This window comes from Ambystoma mexicanum, chromosome 6p (genome assembly GCF_040938575.1).
Source record: "Ambystoma mexicanum isolate Mex_15411 chromosome 6p, UKY_AmexF1_1, whole genome shotgun sequence".
NCBI lineage: Eukaryota > Metazoa > Chordata > Amphibia > Caudata > Ambystomatidae > Ambystoma > Ambystoma mexicanum.
The window spans coordinates 46,861,027-46,886,338 of record NC_090935.1 but is presented as its reverse complement, the minus strand read 5'-3'; the positions used below and the strand labels follow the sequence as shown (position 1 = coordinate 46,886,338).

General features: G+C 54.1%; 1 protein-coding gene across 6 annotated transcripts in view; it reads left to right on the top strand.

Moving 5' to 3' along the window:
* The first annotated feature begins 4,311 nt into the window (after positions 1 to 4,311).
* LOC138511191 (uncharacterized) overlaps positions 4,312 to 25,312 on the top strand; it is a 699,527-nt gene continuing 678,526 nt past the window's right edge. For all 6 annotated transcript variants that reach the window (XM_069626707.1, XM_069626706.1, XM_069626705.1 and 3 more), the window contains exon 1: positions 4,312 to 5,000. In XM_069626707.1, the coding sequence (XP_069482808.1) occupies positions 4,853 to 5,000 (148 nt within the window). In that variant the 5' untranslated portion in view covers positions 4,312 to 4,852. The remainder of the gene's footprint in view (positions 5,001 to 25,312) is intronic.

Here is a 25,312-nt window from a genome sequence, read left to right as displayed (position 1 = left end):
CTGTTGTCTTGGAGCAGTGTTGTGACCTGTTCGGTGCTGTGGTTTTTCCTTTTCCTCTGTCCCCTGCTGTCTTGGAGCAGTGTTGTGACATATGCAGTGCTGTGGTTTTTCCTCTGTCCCCTGCTGTCTTGGAACAGTGTTGTGACCTGTGCAGTGCTGTGGGGATGCCTCTGTCCCCTGCTGTCTTGGAGCAGTGTTGTGACATGTGCAGTGCTGTGGCTTTGCCTCTGCCCCTGCTGTCTTGGAGCAGTGTTGTGACCAGTGCAGTGCTGTGGGGTTGCCTCTGTGCCCTGCTGTCTTGGAGCAGTGTTGTGACCTGTGCAGTGCTGTGGTTTTTCCTCTGTCCCCTGCTGTCTTGGAGCAGTGCTGTGACCTGTTCGGTGCTGTGGTTTTTCTTCTGTCCCCTTCTGTCTTGGAACAGTGTTGTGACATGTGCAGTGCTGTGGTTTTTCCTCTGGCCCCTGCTGTCTTGGAGCAGTATTGTGACCTGTGTAGTGCTGTGGGGATGCCTCTGTCCCCTGCTATCTTGGAGCAGTGTTGTGACATGTGCAGTGCTGTGGCTTTGCCTCTGCCCTGCTGTCTTGGAGCAGTGTTGTGACCTGTGCAGTGCTCTGGGGTTGCCTCTGTGCCCTGCTGTCTTGGAGCAGTGTTGTGACCTGTGCAGTGCGGTGGGGTTGCCTCTGTGCCCTGCTGTCTTGGAGCAGTGTTGGGACCTGTGCAGTGCTGTGGTTTTTCCTCTGTCCCCTGCTGTCTTGGAGCAGTGTTGTGACCTGTGCGGTGCTGTGGTTTTTCCTCTGTCCCCTGCTGTCTTGGAGCAGTGTTGTGACATATGCAGTGCTGTGGTTTTTCCTCTGTCCCCTGCTGTCTTGGAGCAGTGTTGTGACCTGTGCAGTGCTGTGTTTTTGCCTCTGTCCCCTGATGTCTTGGAGCAGTGTTGTGACCTGTGAGCAGTGCTGTGGCTTTGCCTCTGCCCCCTGCTCTGTTTTGGGGCAGTGTTGTGACCTCGTGTGCAGAGCTGTGGTTTTGCCTCTGTCGCCTGCTGTCTTGGAGCAGCGTTGTGGTCCGTGCAGTGCTGCGGTTGTGCGTCCTCCTGCGCAGTGCTGTGGCTTTGCCTCTGCCCCTGCTGTCTTGGAGTAGTGTTGTGACCTGTGCAGTGCTGTGGTGTTGTGTCCTCCTGCACACTGCTGTGGTTATGCCTCTGCCCCTGCTGTCTTGGAGCAGTGTTGTGACATGTGCAGTGCTGTAGTTGTGTCTCTGTCCCCTCCTGTCTTGGAGCAGTGCTGTGACCTGTGCAATGCTGTCGCTGTGTCTCTGCCCCCTGCTGTCTTGGAGCAGTGCTGTGACCTGTGCAGTGTTGTGGCTGTGCCTCTGCCCCTGCTGTCTTGGAGCAGTACTGTGACCTGTGCAGTGTTGTAGTTGTGCCTCTGTCCTCTGCGCTCTTGGAGCGGTGTTGTGACCTGTGCAGTGCTGTGGTTTTGTGTCCTCCTGCGCAGTGCTGTGGCTTTAAGTCTGCCCCTGCTGTGTTGGAGCAGTGTTGCGACCTGTGCAATGCTCTGGGTTTGCCTCCTCCTGTGCAGTGCTGTTGCTTTGCCTCTGCCCCTGCTGTCTTGGATAGTGTTGTGACCTGTGCAGTGCTGTGGTTTTGTGTCTGCCCCCTGCTGTCTTGGAGCAGTGTTGTGGCCTGTGCAGTACTGTGGTTTTGCGTCTTCCTGCACAATGCTGTGGCTTTGCCTTTGCCCCTGCTGTCTTGGAGCAGTGTTGTGGCCCGTGCAGTGTTGTGGCTTTGTCTCTGCCCCTGCTGTCTTGGAGCAGTGTTGTGGCCTGTGCAGTGCTGAGGCTTTGCGTCCTCCTGCGCAGTGTTGTGGCTTTGCGTCCTCCTGCACAGTGCTTTGGATTTGTCTCTGTCCCCTGCTGTGTTGGATCAGTGCTGTGACCTGTGCAGTGCTGTGGCTTTGCATCCTCCTGCGCAGTGATGTGGTTTTGCCTCTGCCCCTGCTGTCTTGGAGCAGTGTTGTGGGCCGTGCAGTGCTGTGGTTTTGTCTCTGCCCCCTGCTGTCTTGGAGCAGTGTTGTGATATGTGCAGTGCTGTGGTTTTGCGTCCTCCTGCCCAGTGCTGTGGTTTTCTGTCTGCCCCCTGCTGCCTTGGAGTAGTGTTGTGACCCGTGCAGTGCTGTGGCTTTGCGTCCTCCTGCGCAGTGCTGTGGCTTTGCCTCTGCCCCCTGCTGTCTTGGAGCAGTGTTTTGGCCAATGCAGTGCTGTGGTTTTGCGTCCTCCTGCGCAGTGATGTGGTTTTGGGTCCTCCTGTGCAGTGCCGTGGCTCTGCGTCCTCCTGCGCAGTGCTGTGGATGTGCCTCTGTCCCCTGCTGTCTTGGAGCAGTGCTGTGGTTTTGCGTCCTCCTGTCCAGTGCTGTGGCTTTGCGTCCTCCTGTGCAGTGCTGTGGTTTTGCATCCTCCTGCACAGTGCTGTGGCTTTGTGTCCTCCTGTGCAGTGCTGTGGCTCTGCTTCCTCCTGTGCAGTGCTGTGGCTTTGCCTCTGCCCCTGCTGTCTTGGAGCAGTGCTGTGGCTTTGTGTCCTCCTGTGCAGTGCTGTGGCTTTGTGTCCTCCTGTGCAGTGCTTTGGTTTTGCTTCCTCCTGCGCAGTGATGTGGCTTTGCCTCTGCCTCTGCTGTCTTGGAGCAGTGCTGTGGCTTTGCGTCCTCCTGGGCAGTGCTGTGGTTTTGCGTCCTCCTCCGCAGTGCTGTGGTGTTGCATCTTCCTGCGCAGTGCTGTGGTTTTGCATCCTCTTGCACAGTGCTGTGGCTTTGCTTCTGCCCCTGCTGTCTTGGAGCAGTGGTGTGGTTTTGCGTCCTCCTGCGCAGTGCTGTGGCGTTGCGTCCTCCTGTGCAGTGCTCTGGTTTTGCATCTTCCTGCGCAGTGCTGTGGCTTTGTGTCTTCCTGTGCACTGCTGTGGCTTTGCGTCCTCCTGCGCAGTGCTGTGGCTTTCCATCCTCCTATGCAGTGCTGTGGCTGTGCCTCTGTCCCCTGCTATCTTGGAGCAGTGCTGCGGTTTTGCGTTATCCTGCGCAGTGCTGTGGCGTTGCATACTCCTGCGCAGTGCTGTGGCGTTGCCTCCTCCTGCGCAGTGCTGTGGCGTTGCCTCCTCCTGCGCAGTGCTGTGGCTTTGCATCCTCCTGCACAGTGCTGTGGCATTGCGTCCTCCTGCGCAGTGCTGTGGATGTGCCTCTGTCCCCTGCTGTCTTGGAGTAGTGCTGTGGTGTTGCGTCCTCCTTCACAGTGCTCTGGCTTTGCATCCTCCTGCGCAGTGCCGTGGCTTTGCATCTGCCTGTGCAGTGCTATGGCTGTGCCTCTGCCCCTGCTGTCTTGGAGCAGTACTGTGGTTTTGCGTCCTCCTGCGTAGTGCTGTGGCGTTGCATCCTCCTGCACAGTGCTCTGGCTTTGTGTCTTCCTGCGCACTGCTGTGGCTTTGCGTCCTCCTGCGCAGTGCTGTGGCTTTCCGTCCTCCTATGCAGTGCTGTGGCTGTGCCTCTGTCCCCTGCTGTCTTGGAGCAGTGCTGCAGTTGTGCGTCCTCCTGCGCAGTGCTGTGGCGTTGCGTCCTCCTGCGCAGTGCTGTGGCATTGCCTCCTCCTGCGCTGTGCTGTGGCTTTGCATCCTCCTGCACAGTGCTGTGGCGTTGCGTCATCCTGCACAGTGCTGTGGCTTTGCATCCTCCTGCTCAGTGCTGTGGTTTTGCCTCCTCCTGCGCAGTGCTGTGGCTTTGTGTCCTCCTGCGCAGTGCTGTGGCTTTGCGTCCTCCTGCACAGTACTCTGGCTTTGCGTCCTCCTGTGCAGTGCTGTGGCTTTGCGTCCTCCTGCGCAGTGCCGTGGCTTTGTGTCCTCCTATGCAGTGCTGTGGCTTTGCGTCCTCCTGCGCAGTGCCGTGGCTTTGTGTCCTCCTGCACAGTGCTGTGGCTTTGCGTCCTCCTGCGCAGTACTCTGGCTTTGCGTCCTCCTGTGCAGTGCCGTGGCTTTGCGTCCTCCTGCACAGTGCTGTGGCTTTGTGTCCTCCTGCGCAGTGCCGTGGCTTTGCGTCCTCCTGTGCAGTGCTGTGGCTTTGTGTCCTCCTGCGCAGTGCTGTGACTTTGCGTCCTCCTGTGCAGTGCTGTGGCTTTGCGTCCTCCTGCGCAGTGCCGTGGCTTTGCGTCCTCCTGCGCAGTGCTGTGGATGTGCCTCTGCCCCTGCCCTGTCCTGCCTGTCCTTCGCCTCCCCTGGGCTGGGCGGGCTCAGGTCCAGCCTCCGGCGCGGACTTTGCCTGCAGCTATAAAAGGTAAGGCCGTCATGCTTGACTCTTGGCTCTCCCTGTTCCCACTCTCGGCTCCCTCTGCAGTCACCTTGGGCCCGGGCTGTGCTGGGAGGCTGCCTGCTGAGCTCCCTGGTTCTGTTCTGCGGGTGTCCTGCACCCCTCGCTCCCCCGGGCGGTGCTCTGGGGTCTGCGCCTTCCACAAGCACCGCTGGGTAACTGCCTGCTTCTCCCTCAGGCACAGCTGGGTAACTGCCTGCTACTCCCTCAGGCACCGCTGGGTAACTGCCTGCTTCTCCCACAGGCCGCGCTGGGTAACTGCCTGCTTCTCCCACAGGCTGGGTAACTGCCTGCTTCTCCCTCAGGCACCGCGGGGTAACTACCTGCTTCTCCCACAAGCACCGCTGGGTAACTGACTGCTTCTCCCACAGGCACCGCTGGGTAACTGCCTGCTTCTCCCACAGGCACCGCTGGGTATCTGCCCACTGCACAGGTCCTGCGCCCACAGCCTGGAGCACTAGAGCTGCGCTGCGGACGGGCTGCGCCGGGGGCAGCTGCCTGGTGCCTGTTGCACGATGGCAGGGAAGGCTCGGACCCTCCTCTCCTGCACCTGTTCCTCTGTGGCCCTCTGGCTGCTGCCGGCCGCTATCCTGCTCGCCGTGAACCCGAGCACCCAGGGATCGGATGACCACGGGGGACACAAGCCGCATTCCGAGCATCGAGGTGAGTGTTGTCCTTTCTGTCTGCACCCCGAGGCTGCTGGTGCATGGTTGGGGGGGAGGGGGTGAAGCTCCGAGTTGGGTCCTGCGTTTGTGCACCCCTGTTGCCAATGGAGGGTGTGGCAGCATTGAGGGGGTGCTTGTGAGCCCACGAGGGTGGTGGTGGGTGGGGATGAAGGCGTGAGAGCGATGAGGTGTGCTCCCGTGGCACTCCAGGTGCCTGGGGATGTGGGCATGGGTGCACGGGCCATTTCCCTCGGGGTGCTCTCTGGGCCAGGCCAATCCTCAGGCTATTTTATACTTTTAACCAAACAGCGCAAAGATACAATTCAAGCAACTGCCCCGAGCAAAGCGACGTCAGCCGAAACGTGCTCTGAGTTTTTCAAGACGAAAAGCCAAATAAAATGTGTGATACGGGTGTTTGCTTGTAGTCATTGTTTGACAAAGAAATGCAGCTTCATGTTCTATTAGATTTGATGCGCTTCATAAAACCGAACTGCGCTGAGCGGTTTGGAGAGTTTGATTGTGACTCGATGTGTTTTCTTGAATAATTATGGTCAGGGACAGACATGGGTGTTGGTGGGGGGCATGGGCAGATTTGAGTTCCAGTTCACCCGTGCCAGTGTAAACCACTCGAAAATGCACACCTAGTGTGAGGAATTGTCACTGGCAAAGGAGGCAAGGTCCCTGCACCCAGATGAGCACCAGTAGACGCACAACATGTTAGTTGACATACATGTAAGCATTACCCAGCTCCAAGGTATTCAGTGTAACAATTAGCAAGATGAAAGTGATGGCCTGACAGAATTTTAACGTATGCATATGTTCTCTTCTGCCACTGAATAATAATGCATGCAAAGTCACTAGTGAATGGAAGCCTGCCCAGGCTGCCACTGCAGAAAAATCACCTAGCGCCGCTGGCAGCACTATTCATGTTGCTTAAAAATGTGCTCAAATGCAGCTCTCGAAGCCTGTTCTATAAGTTCTGTATGTAGCGCATGCTATGTTGCTTTCCGGTCCCCGGACTACATGTGAAGTGAGCATAAAAGCCAGAGCTGCTTTAATACTACTGCACACCTGCCATGGCCCAGGGTAAGATCTCTGCAAACTACCATGGGGGGTGGGGGGTGGGGTAATACTTCAAGATGCACACAGCCCAGGTGAGCCTGTGTGATGGGTGCCTGCTTGACGACCTTCTTTCATAAATGCCGACATCGTGTTACCATGCATGATGTGTAAAGCATTTGAAAAGCTTTTCGTAAGGTATGAAAATGCTTTTCAGTAGAGGATTGGGGGAGTGCTGTGTAACCTCACGTGCAGTGCTGTGGTTTTGCCTCTGTCCCCGTTGGATTGGAGCAGTTTTGCGCCCTCATGTGCAGTGCTGTGGTTTTGCCTCTGTCCTCTGCCCTGTCTTGGAGCAGGGTTGTGACCTTGTGTGCAGAGCTGTGGTTTTGCTTCTGTCGCCTGCTGTCTTGGGGCAGTGTTGTGACATGTGCAGTGCTGTGTTTTTTCCCCTCTCTCTCCTACTATGCCTTGGAAAAGTGTTGTGATCTCGTGTGCAGTGCTGTCTGGTTGCCTCTGCCCCCTGCTGCCTTGGAGCAGTGTTGTGACCTGTGCAGGACTGTGGGGTTGCCTCTGTCCCCTGCTGCCTTGGAGCAGTGTTGTAACCTCTGCAGTGCTGTGGTGTTGCAGCAGTGTTGTGACCTATGCAGGGCTGTGGGGTTGCCTCTGTCCCCTGCTGCCTTGGAGCAGTGTTGTGACCCGTGCAGTGCTGTGGGGTTGCATCTGCCCCCTGCTGCCTTGGACCAGTGTTGTGACCTGTGCAGTGCTGTGGTGTTGCAGCAGTGTTGTGACCTGTGTTGTGCTGTGGTTTTGCCTCTGTCCCCTGCTGTCTTGGAGCAGTGTTGTGACCTCGTGTGCAGTGCTGTGGTTTTGCCTCTGTCCCCTGCTGTCGTGTGACCTGGTGTGCAGTGCTGTGGTTGTGCCTCTGTCCCCTACTCTGTCTTGGAGAGGTGTTGTGACCTGTGCAGTGCTGTGGGGTTGCCTCTGTCCCCTGCTGCCTTTGTGACCTCGTGTTCAGTGCTGTGGTTTTGCCTCTGTCCCCTGCTGTCTTGTGACCTCGTGTGCAGTGCTGTGGTTGTGCCTCTGTCCCCTACTCTGTCTTGGAGCGGTGTTGTGACCTGTGCAGTGCTGTGGGGTTGCCTCTGTCCCCTGCTGTCTTGTGACCTCTTGTGCAGTGCTGTGGTTGTGCCTCTGTCCCCTACTCTGTCTTGGAGAGGTGTTATGACCTTTGCAGTGCTGTGGGGTTGCCTCTGTCCCCTGCTGTCTTGTGACCTCGTGTGGAGTGCTGTGGTTATGCCTCTGTCCCCTACTCTGTCTTGGAGAGGTGTTGTGACCTGTGCAGTGCTGTGGCGTTGCCTCTGTCCCCTGCTGCCTTTGTGACCTCGTGTGCAGTGCTGTGGTTTTTCCTCTGTCCCCTGCTGTCTTGTGACCTCGTGTGCAGTGCTGTGGTTTTGCCTCTGTCCCCTTCTGTCTTATGCAGTGCTGTGGTTGTGCCTCTGTCCCCTACTCTGTCTTGGAGCGGTGTTGTGACCTGTGCAGTGCTGTGGGGTTGCCTCTGTCCCCTGCTGTCTTGTGACCTCGTGTGCAGTGCTGTGGTTGTGCCTCTGCCCCCTACTCTGTCTTGGAGAGGTGTTGTGATCTCGTGTGCAGTGCTGTCTGGTTGCCTCTGCCCCCTGCTGCCTTGGAGCAGTGTTGTGACCTGTGCAGGACTGTGGGGTTGCCTCTGTCCCCTGCTGCCTTGGAGCAGTGTTGTAACCTGCAGTGCTGTGGTGTTGCAGCAGTGTTGTGACCTGTGCAGGGCTGTGGGGTTGCCTCTGTCCCCTGCTGCCTTGGAGCAGTGTTGTGACCCGTGCAGTGCTGTGGGGTTGCATCTGCCCCCTGCTGCCTTGGAGCAGTGTTGTGACCTGTGCAGTGCTGTGGTGTTGCAGCAGTGTTGTGACCTGTGTTGTGCTGTGGTTTTGCCTCTGTCCCCGGCTGTCTTGGAGCAGTGTTGTGACCTCGTGTGCAGTGCTGTGGTTTTGCCTCTGTCCCCTGCTGTCGTGTGACCTGGTGTGCAGTGCTGTGGTTGTGCCTCTGTCCCCTACTCTGTCTTGGAGAGGTGTTGTGACCTGTGCAGTGATGTGGGGTTGCCTCTGTCCCCTGCTGCCTTTGTGACCTCGTGTTCAGTGCTGTGGTTTTGCCTCTGTCCCCTGCTGTCTTGTGACCTCGTGTGCAGTGCTGTGGTTGTGCCTCTGTCCCCTACTCTGTCTTGGAGCGGTGTTGTGACCTGTGCAGTGCTGTGGGGTTTCCTCTGTCCCCTGCTGTCTTGTGACCTCGTGTGCAGTGCTGTGGTTGTGCCTCTGTCCCCTACTCTGTCTTGGAGAGGTGTTATGACCTGTGCAGTGCTGTGGGGCTGCCTCTGTCCCCTGCTGTCTTGTGACCTCGTGTGCAGTGCTGTGGTTATGCCTCTGTCCCCTACTCTGTCTTGGAGAGGTGTTGTGACCTGTGCAGTGCTGGGGGGTTGCCTCTGTCCCCTGCTGCCTTTGTGACCTCGTGTGCAGCGCTGTGGTTGTGCCTCTGTCCCCTACTCTGTCTTGGAGAGGTGTTGTGACCTGTGCAGCGCTGTGGCGTTGCCTCTGTCCCCTGCTGCCTTTGTGACCTCGTGTGCAGTGCTGTGGTTTTTCCTCTGTCCCCTGCTGTCTTGTGACCTCGTGTGCAGTGCTGTGGTTTTGCCTCTGTCCCCTGCTGTCTTATGCAGTGCTGTGGTTGTGCCTCTGTCCCCTACTCTGTCTTGGAGCGGTGTTGTGACCTGTGCAGTGCTGTGGGGTTGCCTCTGTCCCCTGCTGTCTTGTGACCTCGTGTGCAGTGCTGTGGTTGTGCCTCTGCCCCCTACTCTGTCTTGGAGAGGTGTTGTGACCTGTGCAGTGCTGTGGGGTTGCCTCTGTCCCCTTCTGTCTTGTGACCTCGTGTGCAGTGCTGTGGTTGTGCCTCTGCCCCCTACTCTGTCTTGGAGAGGTGTTGTGACCTGTGCAGTGCTGTGGGGTTGCCTCTGTCCCCTGCTGCCTTTGTGACCTCGTGTGCAGCGCTGTGGTTGTGCCTCTGTCCCCTACTCTGTCTTGGAGAGGTGTTGTGACCTGTGCAGTGCTGGGGGGTTGCCTCTGTCCCCTGCTGCCTTTGTGACCTCGTGTGCAGCGCTGTGGTTGTGCCTCTGTCCCCTACTCTGCCTTGGAGAGGTGTTGTGACCTGTCCAGTGCTGGGGGGTTGCCTCTGTCCCCTGCTGCCTTTGTGACCTCGTGTGCAGCGCTGTGGTTGTGCCTCTGTCCCCTACTCTGTCTTGGAGAGGTGTTGTGACCTGTGCAGTGCTGGGGGGTTGCCTCTGTCCCCTGCTGCCTTTGTGACCCTGTGTGCAGCGCTGTGGTTGTGCCTCTGTCCCCTACTCTGTCTTGGAGAGGTGTTGTGGCCTGTGCAGTGCTGGGGGGTTGCCTCTGTCCCCTGCTGCCTTTGTGACCTCGTGTGCAGTGCTGTGGTTTTGCCTCTGTCCCCTGCTGTCTTGTGCAGTGCTGTGGTTGTGCCTCTGTCCCCTACTCTGTCTTGGAGAGGTGTTGTGGCCTGTGCAGTGCGGGGGGGGGGTTGCCTCTGTCCCCTGCTGCCTTTGTGACCTCGTGTGCAGCGCTGTGGTTGTGCCTCTGTCCCCTACTCTGTCTTGGAGAGGTGTTGTGACCTGTGCAGTGCGGGGGGGGTTGCCTCTGTCCCCTGCTGCCTTTGTGACCTCGTGTGCAGCGCTGTGGTTGTGCCTCTGTCCCCTACTCTGTCTTGGAGAGGTGTTGTGGCCTGTGCAGTGCGGGGGGGTTGCCTCTGTCCCCTGCTGCCTTTGTGACCTCGTGTGCAGCGCTGTGGTTGTGCCTCTGTCCCCTACTCTGTCTTGGAGAGGTGTTGTGGCCTGTGCAGTGCTGGGGGGTTGCTTCTGTCCCCTGCTGCCTTTGCGACCTCGTGTGCAGCGCTGTGGTTGTGCCTCTGTCCCCTACTCTGTCTTGGAGAGGTGTTGTGACCTGTGCAGTGCGGGGGGGTTGCTTCTGTCCCCTGCTGCCTTTGTGACCTCGTGTGCAGCGCTGTGGCGTTGCTCCTTCTCTGTGATTGACGCAACAATCTGGGTAACAGAGGTAAGTACCGCCGCATCTCCAGCACGCAGGGTGTGGGGGCGCAGGGCGTGAGGCTGCATTCACCAGAGGAGGGGGGCCAGAGCGCCCAGCAGACCTTCTCTGAGAAGGGGACTCCAGACGGTGCATTTCGGGGAATATAGCACGTGAATCATTGTCACCAATGACAGCGAGAAAAGGTGTAAAGAAAAACGGAACACTCTCTGTGGGGTGTGAAAGTAAAGTCCCCAGGGCAGAAGATTCAGAGAAAGAGATACCGCCATCCTGCCAACGGGCTATAACTTTAATAATTTGCACGTTTGGCTCTTTGGTGGAGCTGCATGCGTCGCCCATAAGCCATGGCAATGGCATGGGAACTGTAGATAGGTGAGAGCTGGGACAACAGGGGGCCACACAACACGTGGGTGTTTCTCGGCTTTTAACCCCCCACATGAACCACCCATGGTTGGGCCAGTCCCTATGGCCATGCCCGCCCATTACCTGCCCCCTCCTGCCCCAACCTCATCCCTGCCCCCTAGGATATAGTACAGCCGTGCTTTTAAGGGGAGGACAATGTAGTTTCTGAGAAGTCTTCAGAAAGGCAATAACTGCATCTTTAAAACAGCTCCTGTTGTAATACTATTCTCTTACACAGTGTCCATTCAGCCCCTTGGTGCCTTAGCAACACGTGTCTCCTGGCATCTGTTCTGTGCACCAGGTTTCTGGTCAAAACGAGCAGTGGCAATGCCCAACCATGTTGGCTGTTGTACAGGCATTAGGTACACGCCCCTCTTCATGTCTTTCCTTCTGCGTGAACGATTCCCATGGCAGACAGCGGAGTGCCGTGAAACATTCGCTCCATAGTCTCCACCCTCTTCAGCCCCACTGCTTGCCTCTTTTTTTTTTTTTTTTTTTTTTTGTAATTTCTAGTTTTTTACAAACTTTTATTACATTTGTCAGCTTTCTCATGGATTTCTTCATTTCACTTCTTCTTCCTTATTAATTTCATAGAGTGAAGGCTTTTAATTTAACATTTTTTCCAAAAAGTTTATAGCTGCGCAAGTCAGGTGAATTGAAGACCCACTTAGAATTCGCGTCCACAAGTCGTCCATGTTGTCAGTTAGTGGGGCGAACTTCAGCAGGTATAGGCTTCTTACGTCTTTAAGAAGCTCACATTCAGTTAGTATGTGTTTTGTCGTTTCCAGGTTGTTAGCGCAGAACCTACATTTAGGGTCTTTTACATTTTCAATGTGGCGGACAAAGCAGGCTTGCCTGGTCTTGTAGATGTTTGTTCTTAATCGTAAGAAAGCGTCTCTATGATATCTAGACGGAAATTTACTCAAGTACTTCGGTAATTGGTCCATTTTATTCAGGATTTGGTTCATATCCAGGGTGGTCTTTAGACCTTGATATTTTTCTAAGTTGATGATCCAGAGCCATTCTCTCACTTTTTTCTTAGCAGTCAGAGGGCGTTCCAGGAGCATCTCCATAGTGATGTTTGCGGCCTGCATATTTGCTTTTACTTTCTCAGACCACATGTCTTGTAAAGTTCTTATATTACAGTTTTTAGAGGGTTTGAACAGATCAAAAGCTGGTTGTGGGTTCGTCATTGACATCTTTCGCAACAGTGTCATTGATTTCCAAATGACGGCTCCGTACAGTGGCTCCAAGCCTAATTCATAACGGATTACTGTTGTTGATAGATATTTGGGCAGTCTTAGTACGCGTCGCCAGAACAATCCTTCTAGTTTGGACCAGATCTTTTGGTCGAGGTTCCAGCCTGACTCTGTTCCGTACGTAATTGCGGGTATTACCTTTTGTAGGTAAAAAGATCTTACCGGGATCAAGGAAAATTTTCCATATTGTGAATTGATTTTGGCTCCTTGGAGAGCTAGAGTTTTGGTTTTTTTTTCCATTTCTGTGACCCAACTCCATTCTCTTATTGAAGTGCTAAAGGGTATGCCCAAGTAGCGAGTCTCGTTTACTTCCTCGATCTTGACGTTGTTTATTTTCCAATTGAAGTTCTTGTTTCTCAGGCCCTCAACAGGGCCAAATTTCAATATCTTGGATTTTTCCACGTTGATCCTTAGATCATTATCGACCATATAAATATTCAACGTAGTCAATAGCCTCTGTAGGCCTATTTGTGTCTTGTCAATCAAGACCAGATCGTCTGCGTAAATCAAGCAACTTACAGGATTTCCGTTGACTCTAGGGGGGAAGCTAGGCGTTTTGGCTAGTGTTTCTGATACATCTGCAATGTAGAGTTTGAATAGTATCGCTGCCAACGGACAGCCCTGCTTCACGCCTTTATTTGTAATAATTGATTGAGAAAGATCGCCTTTTTCGTTTAGTCGGATTCTTATCGTAGTTGACTTATGCAAGGCCTTTATGGGATTTAGTATGTTATCAGGGCAATTCCATCTTTCCAACTTCCCCCAGAGCCTTGCTCGATCTATTCCATCGAAAGCTTGTTGCATGTCGATAAACGCCAGGAACAATTTTTCCTTCTTTCGCAAGGCTTCTAGTTTCAGGAGGTTCAGTATGGAAAGGTTATTTTCTGTGCCAACTCCCTTAGTGAAACCAGTTTGTCTTACGTCATTTAGCCCAGACTGGGAGGCCCAAGCTGAAATCTTTTCCTGTAAGAAGGAGGCAAATACCTTTCCAATTGTGTCCAATAAAGCAATTGGTCGATGATTGCTAGGATTGTCCCTGCTGCCTTTCTTGTGAATTGGGACAATTATTGCCTCAGACCAAGATGGTGGAATTTTCTTGGCTTTAGCTATAGTCGTAAACAGATCAGCTATAAATTTGGCCCATTCACGAGGGTGATGTTTTAACATGATATTCGTGATGCCATCCGGGCCAGCTGCTCTGGAGTTTTTTAGTTTGACTATAGCGTGAGCTATGTCATCTACCGTCTCTGTTGTGTCCCAACACGGGTCGGCGGAGTTGTTTTCTTCAGCTAGTGGTTGCTGGTTGCAGAAAAACACTTTCTGGAAGTGGGTCACCCAAGCATCTTCTGAGACTCCATTTGCCATTGTTACGGCTTGGTTTTGATGGTCGTGATTTAAAATTTTCCAGATATCTCTGGTGTTATGTGTTCTTATCAGGGAGAGCATTGTCTCGCCGCGTTCTTGATCTCGTTGGTTTGCAAAAGCTATTAGCCAGTTTCGATATCTTTGTTTGCGTTGTTTGATTTCTTGTGCTCTGTTGGTGCCGGCTCCTGATCGTAATTTTTTTAAGTCTTTTCTCAGTTTCTTTTTTTCGCTGTTCAACCTGTTACTCCACGTGTGTTTGTGATTTAATGCAGGATAAAGCGGTCTCGAGTGGAGCGTGTTCAGATTTAGAAGGATTGCCGGGTAGTTGGTGAATTTGGAGCTTCCTTTATTTTCTGACTGAAATGTAGCCGTTAGTTGTTCTATTTGTTTGGTGTTCAGTCTTAGTCTGTTTTTGCCGGAATTTACTTCTAAGTTGGTACAATTCGTTCCACTCATACGCTTACACTTTGGTTGCCAGGACATTTTCAGGGGATAGTGGTCGCTGGTCGTTGTCGGTGTTATCTGCAGATGCGTTATTGTATGCATCAGATTTTCTGAGACCCAAATGTAATCTAATGTTTTCTTTATCCCCATGTTTAGCCACGTAATTTGTGGTGGGCAATCGCCGGGGACGTTTCCATTAACCATGGTGCAGTCTCTGGATTCCATGGCATCGGACCAACGTGCTCTTCTAGAAGAATCCCTGCTTGCTTCGTGTGCGCAGGAGTTGTTTTTCTGTTGGTTTACATTGAACCAAGAAGTGTTTAGATCGCCACATACAATGATCCAAAGATTTTGGAGACTCCTCACATTTTTGTCAATTATTGTTGTTATTGATTGAGTAAATGTTCCTGTCGAGATTTTTGCTGGATTCCAATAAACATTAAGTAACAGTAGGTGTTGGGAGATGTTGTACTCATTTCCTATTCCTCTATTTTTCCTTACAAGCAGGGTCGATTGGACATAATTGTTTGGGTTAGATGAAATCACCACTTCCCAGCTTGTGCCTGATTTTATCATCGTCAATAGCCCCGCGAAAGGACGACCTTTTGTGCCTATGCTTGCAGGGTTTATTAGGATCTGATATCCATCCTTTACCGGGGGTTGACGCATCCAAGTTTCCTGTAGGCAAATTATAAAATTGTCTGATAAATCCACCGGGAAGTTGTTATATAGATGGCTGAAGCCTCTGGTGTTCCATGAGATCAAGGTGTTAACAGAATCTCGTTCGTCATTGCCTAGTTAATGTTTTTTGCCAAAATGGTAAGTATGCCTATTTTCCGTGACAGACATAGAGTTTGAGTTCGGGTATTTACAAGTCGCGTCATGCCAGATTCTCGCAGGGCTCTTTGAGACTCGCATTTCTGCACCATCTACTCCTTTTTTTCTTGTCGGTTGGTGATCCTCCGAGATCTCGAATCCAAGGCTTAGTATTTCGTCTTTTGCGCCTATCAGTAGCCTTCTGACTGCTTGGGAGCTGATATGAAGAAGTACATTATCGACACGAGCTTCTGAGATATATTCGACAATTTGTATATCTTCAGATGTAATTGTCCTTAGCAATGGCACTGAGTGCAGGAGGCGCATTACGTTTCCACGGTTCAGGTTTACATCGATGTCGTCACTCAGCACATTTACCAATTTGATTTTTTGTGGTAGTGTGCGATTTTGTGCGTTGTTGTCTGTCTTTGAATTAAAATCTCCAGTTTTTTTGTTGTGGGCAGCTGTGCACTTTGGATTTAATTCGGTGACACATTTTCCCGTGTGGTTTCGAGGGTGGAACATCTTTCCTTCGTCCTTTTGGTTGATGGACGTCATAGGAGTCGTAGCTCGGTTTCCTCCCATTTTTTGGTGAGGAAGTTGTGTGGATTTCGACCTGTTTTGATGATTGTGGGTTAGGACTTCTTGAAAGCTCATTCTTTGTTTTTTCAGGATGGCGTGGGCTTTACAGCTGCCTGATTCACTTGTGTCATATGAGTAAGTTGACAAATTGCATAGTTCTTCGAGTCCGTCGCTGGTCATATCACAGCTAGAGTCTGAGGCGACTCTCCTTCGCTTGTTTGGATTTGATCCTAACGGTTTAGGCGCTGTCCTTGTGTCTTTTCTGTTTACAGTCGAATTGCTAGGTGATTTTTTCTTTTCGTTTTCCTTTTCGTATTCTTTTGGTATTTCTGCAGTGGTAAATAACGATAATTTATTATTCGTTTTTCCTAGGGGATTTTCGCTTAAAGATGTCTTGAGTTTGGGAGGAGTTGTTAAATTTCTTATAAATTTCCTTGAGTTTGTGGTTTGCTTCCTGACAGCTGTGTTTTTAGTCTTTTCTTTCTTCTTTGTGTGTGGTAAATTTCTTGCTACCTCTCCTTGTCCTTCAATTTGGATGGTGCCTAGATTCTTTCCACTCTGAAGGTTTTTTGCTCCTCCAAGGAAAATGCCGAAAGACGCCTTTGAGTTGGAACAGCTTGGTATCATGGGAGGGAGGTCCCAAATACTCGGTGGAACTGTGCATTTCAGGTCGTCACTTGATGATTTCGCATCGTGCGGTATAGGGGCCCCTAATCCGTTGGAATGAGGTTGTGCTGGATTGGCACTGTTTATGACCGTTCCTTTTGTTTTTATGACTTCCTTTGTTGTGCTTGTGTCAGAGCTCTCCTGGTGGAGTGTACTGGGTGGAGTGTGAGCTTGGATATTATTATCAGTTGGTAATCCATGTAAGATGGATGGCTCTCCTGGGCTTATGTCTGGCCAAGTGTCACTTCCTAGATTTTCTGGAGTTGGAAGTGCTGGATTTTGAATCATGAACACCTTTTTCATGAAGTTTGACAGGTCGTCCATTTGGGACCTGGCTTCATTTGAATTTTTTTCGATTAACCGAAATATTCCTTTGAGTCCATCTTCTGTCTCGTTATGTTCGTTTATCCTTTGCTGTTGTTGAGTAAATAAGTTGAGTTCCAACAGTGATAGTTTTTCAGCTAATTGTCCAATGGTTATTCCATTGTTATGTACTGCTTCATTGACACTTTCGTATAATTTTATGAAAGGTAGGAGGGCTTGCGATGTTGCAGCTAGCACGTTGTTATGTATCTGTATAGCTGCTGCGACAGACAAATTTGCTTTGGCTTCTGTGATTGACTCCATCAGGCTGGTCCTCTTGTCCTTGCAATGGCAAGTCATTTCTCGTTGTTCGGGTTTTCTGGGCGAGAATTGCTTCCCACAGTATGAATCTGAAATTTTCTCCGTGTGGGTGATTAAAGGAGTGGAACAGGTTGGAACGTTGTCATCTTTTTTTTTCAAGTGCTTAGCACGTGGTATTGCCTCTCGTGACTTTTCAGGACGTCCATCACCAAAATCGTGGGGGTGATTTGATTCTGGGGCGTCCTTTTCCCATCTTGACAAGATGCCCACTTCATTCTCCTTTTGCACCTGATGTCTTATTGTTTTTTTCTGGTGATTATCGCACCCTAGATCCATGTCACTTTCTCTGGCACACAGACCGTGATTATATTTGTCTTTAGAGAAACTTTTAACTAGCTTCTCTTTCATGGATTCATAATTGGCTTCTAGCCTCGTTGTAAGTCTGGCTTCTCGGCCTGCTAAGTCGAAGTCGTTTATGTTCGATATTTTCGTTTTTTTTTCCGTTGTAGACACTGAGGTGTCAGGGTTTGTTGTGTCAACAATCGATGAGATGTTTCTCGCCAGCTGGGTGATTAGTGGATGACTCATCTGAGTCAATGGCAATGGTTTTGAGTTGGCATCGGTTTGATCTGAGGCCTGTTTCCGGAAGTGGAATCTTAAAGTTTTGATGTTTTTTTGAATGCTAGGTGCGTCTGAATTCAAGAGTTCAGCATCTGTCACATCAAACGGCGAATAAAATGAGTCTTCGCCTTCCTCATTGAGCTCTTCTTGTGTGCGACATTGAGGTTGTGTTTTTAATGAGGCTTCACAGTTTGTTTTTGAGACAAAATGGACATTTCTTTCAGACTTTGATGTGATGTCATATTTGTTCATGGGATTGGCAGAATAATCCTCTCTGCCCATGGTTAGTGGAGCATCGGGATAGATGTTACGTTTGCGCCTATCTGCGCTATTAGTTGGAGGCTTTGCCTCAGGTTGTCCTGCTGAAACGGCGGCTTCTGTGACTGGGCTAAGTGTTTGTTGTGCCTTGGTTGCGTCTAAAGGCGGTGGGGAGGTTTGAGAGGGGTCGCGATGATCAGGCGATGAGGGATCCAGACTTGGTGAACCACGTATGGCGGGGCTCAACAGGGGAGGCTCAGGTTCCTCGTACCCCGCGCCCAGGCTACATGTGTTATTCGGTGCCTTTGACCCGGCCACCAGAATATTGTCTTCTAAGTGGGCAGTTGGCGTAATCTGAGGCATTTCCCGCCCGACACAGTGACTTGTTTGAATTACTTTCGAGCGGGCTTGGGAACGCGTGGCCATGATCAAGAAGGTCTTACCTGAGAGCTGGTTTCCTGCTACGGACTACAGCTGATTGAGCGTCCACGCACGGTCAGCGATGTAACCAAACCTATTTGTTGCAGGGTAGATGTTTTACTGGGATCGGGGTTTGGGATTCATAGGCGCACCTCCGCGCAACACCCGCTTAACAGCCCAAGGCCTTTACCCCTGTCGGGCTTAACGCCGCAAGGGTGCCTCACTGGTGCAGAAGTAGCGCTTAGGGGTCACGTGGTCCTCCACGTGACTATCGCAAGCCACGCCTCCTCCAGGAAGCGTGGAACGGCAAGAGCTGGAACTGCTCGCGAAGCCGTGCGGGTCCTTCGCAAGGATGGCGCTCTGAGAGCAGCGTTCTGGATTTCTGCAAAGTCGTTTGCAAGTGCGAGGTATGCGCCACTCGGGCGCCTCACTGGTGCAGAAGTAGCGCTTAGGGGTCACGTGGTCCTCCACGTGACTATCGCAAGCCACGCCTCCTCCAGGAAGCGTGGAACGGCAAGAGCTGGAACTGCTCGCGAAGCCGTGCGGGTCCTTCGCAAGGATGGCGCTCTGAGAGCAGCGTTCTGGATTTCTGCAAAGTCGTTTGCAAGTGCGAGGTATGCGCCACTCGGGCGCCTCACTGGTGCAGAAGTAGCGCTTAGGGGTCACGTGGTCCTCCACGTGACTATCGCAAGCCACGCCTCCTCCAGGAAGCGTGGAACGGCAAGAGCTGGAACTGCTCGCGAAGCCGTGCGGGTCCTTCGCAAGGATGGCGCTCTGAGAGCAGCGTTCTGGATTTCTGCAAAGTCGTTTGCAAGTGCGAGGTATGCGCCACTCGGGCGCCTCACTGGTGCAGAAGTAGCGCTTAGGGGTCACGTGGTCCTCCACGTGACTATCGCAAGCCACGCCTCCTCCAGGAAGCGTGGAACGGCAAGAGCTGGAACTGCTCGCGAAGCCGTGCGGGTCCTTCGCAAGGATGGCGCTCTGAGAGCAGCGTTCTGGATTTCTGCAAAGTCGTTTGCAAGTGCGAGGTATGCCTCTTCACTAGCCACTCTTCCCAGCAGCCCTACTGCTGGCCTCTTCCCTAGCCATTCTTCCTCGCCTCTTCCCTAGCCACTCTTCCGCACAGCCCCACTGCTTGCCACTTCCCTAGCCACTCTTCCTCGCCTCTTCCCTAGCCACTCTTCCTTGCCCCACTGCTTGCCTCCCTAGCCACTCTTCCTCGCCTCTTCCCTAGCCACTCTTGCTCGCAGCCCCACTGCTTACCTCTTCCCTAGCCACTCTTCCCTGCCCCACTGCTCCCTAGCCACCCCTCCTCGCCCCACTGCTTGCCTCTTCCCTAGCCACTCTTCCTCGCCACTTCTCTAGCCACTCTTCCTCGCCCCACTGGTTATCCCTTCCCAAGCCACTCTTGCTCGCCTCTTCCCTAGCCACTCTTCCTCGCAGCTGCACTGCTTGCCTCTTCCCTAGCCACTCTTCATCGCCTCTTCCCTAGCCACTCTTCCTCGCAGCCCCACTGCTTGCCTCTTCCCTAGCCACTCTTCCTCACCTCTTCTCTAGCCACTCTTCCTCGCTCCAGTGGTTACCTCTTCCCTAGCCACTCTTCCCTGCCCCACTGCTTGCCTCTTCCCTAGCCACTCTTCCTCACCCTCTGCTTGCCTCTTCCCTAGCCACTCTTCCTCACCCACTGCTTGCCTCTTCCCTAGCCACTCTTCCTTGCCCCACTGCTTGCCTCCCTAGCCACTCTTCCTCATCTCTTCTCTAGCCACTCTTCCTCACTCCAGTGGTTACCTCGTCCTTAGCCACTCTTCCTTGCCCCACTGCTTGCCTCCCTCGCCACTCTTCCTCACCTCTTCTCTAGCCACTCTTCTTCGCTCCAGTGGTTACCTCTTCCCTAGCCACTCTTCCTCGCCTCTTCCCTAGCCACTCTTCCGCACAGCCCCACTGCTTGCCACTTCCCTAGCCACTCTTCCTCGCCTCTTCCCTAGCCACTCTTCCTTGCCCCACTGCTTGCCTCCCTAGCCACTCTTCCTCGCCTCTTCCCTAGCCACTCTTGCTCGCAGCCCCGCTGCTTACCTCTTCCCTAGCCACTCTTCCCTGCCCCACTGCTCCCTAGCCACCCCTCCTCGCCCCACTGCTTGCCTCTTCCCTAGCCACTCTTCCTCGCCACTTCTCTAGCCACTCTTCCTCGCCCCACTGGTTATCCCTTCCCAAGCCACTCTTGCTCGCCTCTTCCCTAGCCACTCTTCCTCGCAGCTGCACTGCTTGCCTCTTCCCTAGCCACTCTTCCTCGCCTCTTCCCTAGCCACTCTTCCTCGCAGCCCCACTGCTTGCCTCTTCCCTAGCCACTCTTCCTCACCTCTTCTCTAGCCACTCTTCCTCGCTCCAGTGGTTACCTCTTCCCTAGCCACTCTTCCCTGCCCCACTGCTTGCCTCTTCCCTAGCCACTCTTCCTCACCCGCTGCTTGCCTCTTCCCTAGCCACTCTTCCTCACCCACTGCTTGCCTCTTCCCTAGCCACTCTTCCTTGCCCCACTGCTTGCCTCCCTAGCCACTCTTCCTCATCTCTTCTCTAGCCACTCTTCCTCACTCCAGTGGTTACCTCGTCCTTAGCCACTCTTCCTTGCCCCACTGCTTGCCTCCCTCGCCACTCTTCCTCACCTCTTCTCTAGCCACTCTTCTTCGCTCCAGTGGTTACCTCTTCCCTAGCCACTCTTCCTCGCCCCACTGCTTGCCTCTTCCCTAGCAACTCTTCCTCCCCCACTGCTTGCCTCTTCCCTAGCCACTCTTCCTTGCCCCACTGCTTGCCTCCCTAGCCACTCTTCCCCACCTCTTCTCTAGCCACTCTTCCTCGCTCCAGTGGTTACCTCTTCCCTAGCCACTCTTCCTCGCCCCACTGCTTGCCTCTTCCCTAGCCACTCTTGCTCGCAGCCCCACTGCTTGCCTCTTCCCTAGCCACTATTCCTCACAGCCCCACTGCTTGCCTCTTCCCGAGCCACTCTAGCTCGCATCCCCACTGCTTGCCTCTTCCCTAGACACTCTTCCTCACAGCCCCACTGCTTGCCTCTTCCCTAGCCACTCTTCCTCGCCTCTTCCCTAGCCACTCTTCCTCGCCGCCGCACTGCTTGCCTCTTCCCTAGCCACTCTTTCTCGCTCCAGTGGTTACCTCTTTCCTAGCCAATCTTCCTCGCAGCCCCACTGCTTGCCTCTTCTCTAGCCACTCTTCATCTCCACACTGCTTGCCTCTCCCCTAGCCACTCTTCCTCTCCCCACTGCTTGCCTCTTCCCCAGCCACTCTTCCTTGCCACTTCTCTAGCCACTCTTCCTCTCCCCACTGGTTACCTCTTCCCAAGCCACTCTTCCTAGTTTCTTCCCTAGCCACTCTTCTTCGCAGCCCCACTGCTTTCTCCTTCCCTAGCCAGTCTTCCTCGCCTCTTCTCTAGCCACTCTTCCTCGCCCCACTGCTTGCCTCTTCCCTAGCCACTCTTCATCGCCCCACTGCTTGCCTCTTCCCTAGCCACTCTTCCTCGTAGCCCCACTGCTTGCCCCTTCCCTAGCCACTCTTCCTCGTCTCTTCTCTAGCCACTCTTCCTCGCCCCACTGGTTATCTCTTCCCTAGCCACTCTTCCTAGTCTCTTCCCTAGCCACTCTTCCTCGCAGCCCCACTGCTTGCCCCTTCCCTAGCCACTCTTCCTCGCCTCTTCTCTAGCCAGTCTTCCTCGCCCCACTGGTTATCTCTTCCCAAGCCACTCTTCCTAGCCTCTTCCCTAGCCACTCTTCCTCGCAGCCCCACTGCTTGCCCCTTCCCAAGCCACTCTTCCTCGCCTCTTCTCTAGCCACTCTTCCTCTCCACACTGCTTGCCTCTTCCCTAGCCACTCTTCCTCTCCCCACTGCATGCCTCTTCTCTAGCCACTCTTCCTCTCCACACTGCTTGCCTCTTCCCTAGCCACTCTTCCTCTCCCCACTGCTTGCCTCTTCCCTAGCCACTCTTCCTCGCAGCCGCACTGCTTGCCTCTTCCCTAGCCACTCTTCCTCGCTCCAGTGCTTGCCTCTTCCCTAGCCACTCTTCCTCGCAGCCGCAGTGCTTGCCTCTTCCCTAGCCACTCTTCCTCTCCCCACTGCTTGCCTCTTTCCTAGCCACTCTTCCTCGCAGCGGCACTTCTTGCCTCTTCCCCGCCTCTTCCCTAGCCACTCTTCCTCCCAGCCGCACTGCTTGCCTCTTCCCTAGCCACTCTTCCTCGCCCCACTGCTTGCCTCTTCCCTAGCCACTCTTCCTCGCAGCCCCACGGCTTGCCTCTTCCCTAGCCACATTTCCTCTCCCCACTGCTTGCCTCTTCCCTAGCCACTCTTCCTAGCCTCTTCTCTAGCCACTCTTCTTCGCCACACTGGTTATCTCTTCCCTAGACACTCTTGCTCGCAGCCCCACTGTTTGCCTCTTCCCTAGCCACTCTTCCTTGCCCCACTGCTTGCCTCTTTCCTAGCCACTCTTCCTCAGAGCACTACTGCTTGTCTCTTCCCTAGCCACTCTTCCCTGCCCCACTGCTTGCCTGTTCCCTAGCCACTCTTCCTCTCCCCACTGTTTGCCTCTTCCCTAGCCACTCTTCCTCTCCCCACTGCATGCCACTTCTCTAGCCACTCTTCCTCTCCCCACTGGTTACCTCTTCCCAAGCCACTCTTCCTAGTTTCTTCCCTAGCCACTCTTCTTCGCAGCCCCACTGCTTGCCCCTTCCCTAGCCAGTCTTCCTCGCCTCTTCTCTAGCCACTCTTCCTCGCCCCACTGCTTGCCTCTTCCCTAGCCACTCTTCATCGCCCCACTGCTTGCCTCTTCCCTAGCCACTCTTCCTCGTAGCCCCACTGCTTGCCCCTTCCCTAGCCACTCTTCCTCGTCTCTTCTCTAGCCACTCTTCCTCGCCCCACTGGTTATCTCTTCCCTAGCCACTCTTCCTAGTCTCTTCCCTAGCCACTCTTCCTCGCAGCCCCACTGCTTGCCCCTTCCCTAGCCACTCTTCCTCGCCTCTTCTCTAGCCAGTCTTCCTCGCCCCACTGGTTATCTCTTCCCAAGCCACTCTTCCTAGTCTCTTCCCTAGCCACTCTTCCTCGCAGCCCCACTGCTTGCCCCTTCCCAAGCCACTCTTCCTCGCCTCTTCTCTAGCCACTCTTCCTCTCCACACTGCTTGCCTCTTCCCTAGCCACTCTTCCTCTCCCCACTGTTTGCCTCTTCCCTAGCCACTCTTCCTCTCCCCACTGCATGCCTCTTCTCTAGCCACTCTTCCTCTCCACACTGCTTGTCTCTTCCCTAGCCACTCTTCCTCTCCCCACTGCTTGCCTCTTCCCTAGCCACTCTTCCTCGCAGCCGCACTGCTTGCCTCTTCCCTAGCCACTCTTCCTCGCTCCAGTGCTTGCCTCTTCCCTAGCCACTCTTCCTCGCAGCCGCAGTGCTTGCCTCTTCCCTAGCCACTCTTCCTCTCCCCACTGCTTGCCTCTTTCCTAGCCACTCTTCCTCGCAGCGGCACTTCTTGCCTCTTCCCCGCCTCTTCCCTAGCCACTCTTCCTCGCAGCCGCAGTGCTTGCCTCTTCCCTAGCCACTCTTCCTCGCTCCAGTGCTTGTCTCTTCTCCAGGCACTCTTCCTCGCTCCAGTGGTTACCTCTTCCCTAGACACTCTTCCTCGCAGCCCTACGGCTTGCCTCTTCACTAGCCACTCTTCCTCGCAGCCCCACTGCTTGCCTCTTCCCTAGCCACTCTTCCTCACCTCTTCTCTAGCCCCTCTTCCTCGCCCCACTGGTTATCTCTTCCCTAGCCAATCTTCCTCGCAGCCCCACTGCTTGCCTCTTCCCTAGCCACTTTTCCTCTCCCCACTGCTTGCCTCTTCCCTAGCCACTCTTCCTAGCCTCTTCTCTAGCCACTCTTCCTCGCCCCACTGGTTATCTCTTCTCTAGCCACTCTTCCTCGCAGTCCCACTGCTTGTCTCTTCACTAGCCACTCTTCCTTGCCCCACTGCTTGCCTCCCTAGCCACACTTCCTCGCCCCACTGCTTGCCTCTTCCCTAGCCACTCTTCATCGCAGCCCCACGGCTTGCCTCTTCCCTAGCCACATTTCCTCTCCCCACTGCTTGCCTCTTCCCTAGCCACTCTTCCTAGCCTCTTCTCTAGCCACTCTTCTTCGCCACACTGGTTATCTCTTCCCTAGACACTCTTGCTCGCAGCCCCACTGTTTGCCTCTTCCCTAGCCACTCTTCCTTGCCCCACTGCTTGCCTCTTTCCTAGCCACTCTTCCTCAGAGCACTACTGCTTGTCTCTTCCCTAGCCACTCTTCCCTGCCCCACTGCTTGCCTGTTCCCTAGCCACTCTTCCTCTCCCCACTGTTTGCCTCTTCCCTAGCCACTCTTCCTCTCCCCACTGCATGCCTCTTCTCTAGCCACTCTTCCTCTCCACACTCTCCGCCTGTTCCCTAGCCATTCTTCCTCACAGCCCCACTGCTTGCCTCTTCCCTAGCCACTCTTCCTCGCAGCCCCACTGCTTGCCTCTTTCAAAGCCACTCTTCCTCGCCGCTTCTCTAGCCACTCTTCCTCGCCCCACTGGTTATCTCTTCCCTGGCCACTCTTCCTCGCAGCTGCACTGCTTGCCTCTTCCCTAGCCACTCTTCCTCACCCCACAGCGCCCTAGCCACCCCTCCTTGCCCCATTGCTTGCCTCTTCCCTAGCCACTCTTCCTCGCCCCACTGGTTATTTCTTCCCTAGCCACTCTTCCTCGCAGCCGCACTGCTTGCCTCTTCCCTAGCCACTCTTCCTCGCTCCAGTGCTTGCCTCTTCTCTAGCCACTCTTCCTCCAAGCCCCACTGCTTGCCTCATCCCTAGCCACTCTTCCTCGCAGCCCCACTGCTTGCCTCTTCCCTAGCCACTCTTCCTTGCCCCACTGCTTGCCTCCCTAGCCACTCTTCCTCGCCCTACTGCTTGCCTCTTCCCTAGCCACTCTTCCTTGCCCCCTGCTTGCCTCCCTACCCACTCTTCCTCGCCCCACTGCTTGCCTCTTCCCTAGCCACTCTTCCTCACCCCACTGCTTGCCTCTTCCCTAGCCACTCTATCTCGCAGCCCCACTGCTTGCCTCTTCCCTTGCCATTCTTCCTAACTCCACTGCTTGCCTCTGCCCTAACCACTCTTCCTCGCTCCACTGCTTGCCTCTTCCCTAGCCACTCTTACTCGCGCCACTGCTTGCCCTTTGCCTAGCCTCTCTTCCTCACAGCCCCACTCCTTGCCTCTACCTAGCCACTCTTCTTCGCCCCACTGCTCCCTAGCCACCCTTCCTCGCCCCACTGCTTGCCTCTTCCCTAGCCACTCTTCCTCGCCCCACTGCTTGCCTCTCCCCTAGCCACACTTCCTCGCCCCACTGCTTGCCTCTTCCCTAGCCACTCTTCCTAGCAGCCCCACTGATTGCCTCTACCCTAGCCACTCTTCCTAGCAGCCCCACTGCTTGCCTCTTCCCTAGCCACTCTTCCTCGCCCCACTGCTTACCTCTACCCTACCCACACTTCCTCACCCCACTGCATGCCTCTTCCCTAGCCACTCTTCCTCACCCCACTGCATGCCTCTTCCCTAGTCACTCTTCCTCGTCCCACTCCTTGCCTCTTCCGTAGGCACTCTTCCTCACCCCACTGCATGCCTCTTCCCTAGCCA